At 45.7% G+C, this 5,299-nt stretch overlaps 1 protein-coding gene across 1 annotated transcript in view; it reads right to left on the bottom strand.

The window, feature by feature from the left end:
- Positions 1-288: 288 nt before the first annotated feature.
- LOC306934262 (regulator of G-protein signaling 3-like) overlaps positions 289-5,299 on the bottom strand; it is a gene marked incomplete at its 5' end in the record, with an annotated part of 40,590 nt that continues 35,579 nt past the window's right edge. Inside the window, 6 exons of the mRNA XM_079516834.1 lie at positions 289-653; positions 1,292-1,458; positions 2,249-2,310; positions 3,280-3,381; positions 3,620-3,663; positions 4,427-4,656. Of these exons, the coding sequence (XP_079372960.1) occupies positions 390-653; positions 1,292-1,458; positions 2,249-2,310; positions 3,280-3,381; positions 3,620-3,663; positions 4,427-4,656 (869 nt within the window). The 3' untranslated portion in view covers positions 289-389. The remainder of the gene's footprint in view (positions 654-1,291; positions 1,459-2,248; positions 2,311-3,279; positions 3,382-3,619; positions 3,664-4,426; positions 4,657-5,299) is intronic.

Genomic DNA, 5,299 nt, shown 5'->3' with positions numbered 1-5,299 from the left:
GACGGCAGACTGCTGGGTGAGCGCTGGCACTTTGGCATGGGGGGGTCAGATCAACATATGGAATGAATGCTGTACAGTACAGCCATGTATGGAGCGTGTCTTGAGTGTACAGGGTTTGATGAGGTCAGATCAACATAAGGAATGTCAGAACAGGTCAGCTCCATATATGGAGATCTAAGGGTGGCAGCAGGGGTAGTGTCTTGAGTGTACAGGGTTTGATCTATTTACATTATTATTTAAACCTGAATATAGTAACAAACTAATAATACACATTATTATGTTAGCTTGCAACAGGTGAATTTATAATGAACTAATTATATACTTTATTATTGTATTATTATATTATGCTACATTATGCCATTCTGAGTTCCTGTCACTCAGTTCCTCTATCAGCATTGGTCAATGACAGACACAGGCCTTCTCTGGATGGCAACTTGAGTAGACTGCACTCCGTCCTGATTGGCTGTGGCCGTAGATCCCGGGTGGTTGTGACCAGTCAGCTGCGCATAGAGGCGGGACTTGAGGAACCTCTGGTAGCTGTCTGTCTCCATCAGGCTGTAGATCTGATCCTGGGCCAGCTGGAAGGAGGCGGGGCCTGCACCTCTGCACAGCGCCTGATTGGTCAGATCCCTGACTGACGAGTTGATGTTGACCTGAGGGGGCAAATAAGAACAAAGTGGTCAAAACACTAGAACTCGTCTATGGGTCTGATACGTTTTGAACAATATTTTGTAAAAGAGCGCAAAGTCCATTTGAGAACATTAACATAGCCTAATAAGCAAACAAATGAAAATAAATAAAAAATAACTTGAATTTGTGTTTAAATAATAAAAAATCACACCCGTGTGAACTGAGTGGTGCAAATCCCCCCCCCCCCCCCCCCCCTCTCTCTCTCTGTTTCTGCCACAACAGCGCCCCTACTGGTACTCATGAGTCACACATGAGTCACACACATTAACACGAGTCACATAGGTTAACACGAGTCACATAGGTAGGTGAACACGGACATTGCTGTTCCTTGGAGTGGTTGCACCACTCAAAAAGCTCACAATGCACTGAAACAAGGAGCATTGTGAGCTTCTAGATCACCTTAAAAAATGTGCTACTGCAATGACATTCCGCCAAGGTGAAAGTGGTGCTTCATAATTGCAATCTAATTAGTCAAATAATGGCTAATGTATCAGCCATAGTGATATATTGGTCGGTTTCTAGTAAAAAAAAATAAGATATGCATACAAACACTAAGCACACATAAGAAGTTAAAAAGACAGACAGACAGACAGACAGACACCTGTCTAGCGGCCTGTGTTGAGATGAAGTCGTTGTAGATCTTATCAGCCTTGGCAGCCATCTTGCTGAGTGGGCGTGTGTTCCTGTACTTCTCCACGGCCAACCAGAATGCCAGGTTCTCCTCGCTGAACTCTGACTTCAGGAAGTGATGGAACACCGCCAGCCCATCTGGCCAATGAGGAGCAAGGGAAGGGAAAGGGAAAATGTATAATAAATAAATGATACATTGTGAGAGGAGACCAATGAGTGTGTGTGTGTGTGTGTGTGTGTGTGTGTGTGTGTGTGTGTGTGTGTGTGTGTGTGTGTGTGTGTGTGTGTGTGTGTGTGTGTGTGTGTGTGTGTGTGTGTGTGTGTGTGTGTGTGTGTGTGTGCGTGCGTGCGTGCGTGCGTGCGTGCATGCGTGCAGTTCAGCTGTGTCGGGAGAGATTCATCAGCCAGCAACTTCAGCAAAATAAAAAAAAATATTATTTTCTTTTCGCTTTTGTTTTTGCCAATGGGTTCCAGATTGGGAGATGGGTAAATGATTTTTCCTGCTGCTCCAGGGGATTAAACCGGTAACCCGAATCATGGGGAAAACTTGAGTTTCCATTACGACAGATTGAACATAACTTCATACTTAACTTGACATTTAACCACTTGAACCCCAGCATCCCTATTATGGGGGGAACATACCAAAAATAGCTGATCATACAAGTTCAACAAGAGCTTGTAGATCGGCTATTTTTGGCAAGTAGGTGTGGTGGTACGTCAAGTATAACTGAAGTGATATTAATAAATTCCAAATACTATTAAAGTATTCTGCGGCACCCCTGGACTTGCGTGATGGCACACTAGGGTGCCCCGGGCGGCACACACTTTGAGAAGCACTGCTTGCTTTGGGCCACCACTGCCCCCCAAAACACCCTGAATGTCTTCCAACAGTCAAGGCCACAGACGTAAATCATTCAGTAGTACTCACATTTGTTGGCCAGCAAAGCGTCAAAGCTCCACGCCCACCTCTGCACCTCCCCCGGAGATGGTCTGGAGAAGAAACCAACAGGAGAAGTAAAAAATGGTTCTCATTGTCACTCTGGTTCTCATTGTTTATTGATGTCCTCGACGTTTCCATCTTACTCTGGTCACAGAGTTCAAGTTCCTGGGTCTCAGTGTGAGTGAGACCCTGTCCTGGAGCACCAACATCGCTTCAGTGATTGGAAAAGCTCAGCAACGCCTATACTTCCTACGGAAGCTGAAAGAAGCTGCCCTGCCAAGAAATCTTCTTGTAAACTTCTACCATTGTGCTGTCGAGAGCGTACTGACTTACTGTGTGTCTGTGTGGTTCTCCAGCTGCACAAAGGCAGAGCAGGAGGCCCTACAGAGGGTGGTGAAGGCGGCAGGTAGGATCATCGGGTCCCCTCTACCATCTATCACCTCCGTCTTCACCTCCCGCTGCCTCGGCCTCTCCCACCGTATCATCAGAGACCAGTCACACCCAGCACGTTATCTCTTTCACCTCCTTCCCTCAGGGAGGAGATACCAGTCCATCAGTGCTAGTAGCTCAAGACTGACAAACAGCTTTTTCCCCTACGCAGTCAGACTGCTAAACGAACGACTACTAAATGAGCATTGACTGTCCCCTCATATGCATCATGCATTCTGACTCTAACTGGACTGTGATAATTTATTGGTTCCCTTTTCATCCATCATGCACTTTAAAATATCACCATGCACTTTACTTTGTGTTGTATGTTACGTGTTATGTTGTGTTTATGTACTACGGTTATGTGGGAGCTCCCATGAAATTTCGTTGTATGCTCAGTGTATGCTTGGTGTGCAATGACAAATAAAAGTCTATTCTATTACTCCATCTTCATCATGAATTTGGAGAAATTTTGATTTCCGGAAATCAACAACACCACACGCACGCACGCACGCACGCACGCACGCACGCACGCAAGCACGCACGCACGCACTCACACACACACACACACACACACACACACACACTACCTGTGGTTCTTCAGAGCTTTCTCCAGACTGCTGACATTGTTGCCGTGGCTGAGGTTGCTCCGTCGTCGTAGGAACGGCAGGCGGCTCCGGACATCTTTAGCTCTGACGACAAGGGATTATTATCATTATTTATTGATCTGTACTTTGTCCTGGACGTCAGAACTTCTCTGACTGGATGTTCATGACAATCAATGAACATTCAGCCGTTTATACATTCAGCTCAACATGGGCTCTAATTTCCCCCAAGTATTTCTGTGGCACATCAAAGGCGGGTGAATAGTAACACGTTGCTCTATTAAATATATTTAAAAATATTAATAGTGTCTATTTGAAGACTTACAGACTTTTAGTCTTCTTCCTCTTCTGAAGAAAGCCTCCACCGTCCTAGACAGACAGACAGACAGACAGACAGACAGACAGACAGACAGTGTTTGTTAAGGTTCGCTCTCCATCACCTCCACATCCATGTGCTGTGATTGATCTGTGCCAGTCAGCGCCACTAGAGGGTCCCAGAGCACTTCACAGCACACCTCACTATCTCCACACCTGCAATCAGGGACATCTGCAATCATCTCCTGAGGCTACAAAAGCCAGCCCCGCCCAGAGCTCTATGCCAGTTCCTCACCAGTCTAGGTTGGTAATGTTACTTAGGCCCCATTTACACTGGCAGCCAAATCTGAGCCGCATCCAGATTGGAATCTGATTTGTTTAAATGAGTCATGTGACCATTTAAACCAATCAGATTTCAATCTTGATGTGGCCCAGATCTGATTCAGGCTAGATTTGTCTGCCAGTGTAAATGGGGCCTTAGGTCCTCAGTGTTTTGAGCTAGCCAGTCACGCCGTTACTGTGCATTATATTCTCCTCTGTGAAACCTGCCACTGACTCAACCTTCTCTTCTCCAGTTTCCGGGACCCGAGCTCTGTGGAGCAGCCTACGGATCCCTGGCCTCTCACTGCCCCCCGTGTTTGTGAATAAAAGATCCGCCCGAGGGGGCTTTACTCTGCTTTGCCTTTCCTTTGCTTTTGGGTCACACCACACTCGACAAGCTGTATTTTCACTAGTTTGAGTCCCGCGGGGTGAAATAAAAATAAAAATGTTGGGTCACAGGCTAAAAGGTTTGGGAACCACTTTTCTTTTTGCATACCTTTTTCCCGTAGAGCAGAAGGGTCATCCTGTGCAGAGAGCCGCCCTCTCTGGTCAGCTCCCTGCGCAGGGTGTGGGGGGAGGGGGGCCGGGGGTCACTGAGGTCACCGGCAGGGTCATAGGTCAGGGGTCGCGTGAGGCGGTGGATGGTGCTGTCGGAGAGGAAGCGGGGCGAGCGAGGTTCGCGAACCAGGGAGCCCTCGGAGAACGAGCGACGCAGGCAGGCGGGACCTGGGAGATGAGCAGTGCATGGTGGGAAAAATTTACTCATGACACGTGTTTTATGTAGAAAGACTCTGTTAACACACCGTTACATTAAACATGAAAGTCCCGTAATCGAAATTGACTTGCGTCAAAATGCACTTAAAGAATTTTTTAAAGAAAAGTGTTGGCATCAAAGTAACAAAAGTAAAAGTACTCATTATGCAGAATGTTCCATTTCAAGTTATGTTTCAAAAAAAGTAAAATAGCAGATCTACAAGCTTGTGAGGTTGTAGGTCAGCTATTGTCAAATAGCCAAAGTTTAAAGAGGGCTGAAGTGGTTCATGTATGTTTTGTAATCATAATCAAAATCTACAAAGTAACGAGTAACGAAAGTTGTCAAATAATAGTAGTGGAGTAAAAGTACAATATCTGCCTCTGAGATGTAGTGGAGTTGAAGTAAAAATATAGAACATTGGAAGAACTCCAGTACAGTAACTCTAAATTGTACTTGCAGTACACTGTATGTAGTTAGTTACTTTCAAGGGAATGAAGTGCACCTAGCTGGCTCGCATGCTGTTATATCATTATATTATGTCATCTGTCATGATGTCAGTGGTGGAAAAAGTACTCACATGTGTTACTTATAAGTAAAAGTATCAATACTGCAATG

The sequence above is a fragment of the Electrona antarctica genome (assembly GCF_951216825.1).
Source record: "Electrona antarctica genome assembly, chromosome: 12".
Lineage (NCBI taxonomy): Eukaryota > Metazoa > Chordata > Actinopteri > Myctophiformes > Myctophidae > Electrona > Electrona antarctica.
This window is presented reverse-complemented; position numbering and strand designations above follow the sequence as displayed.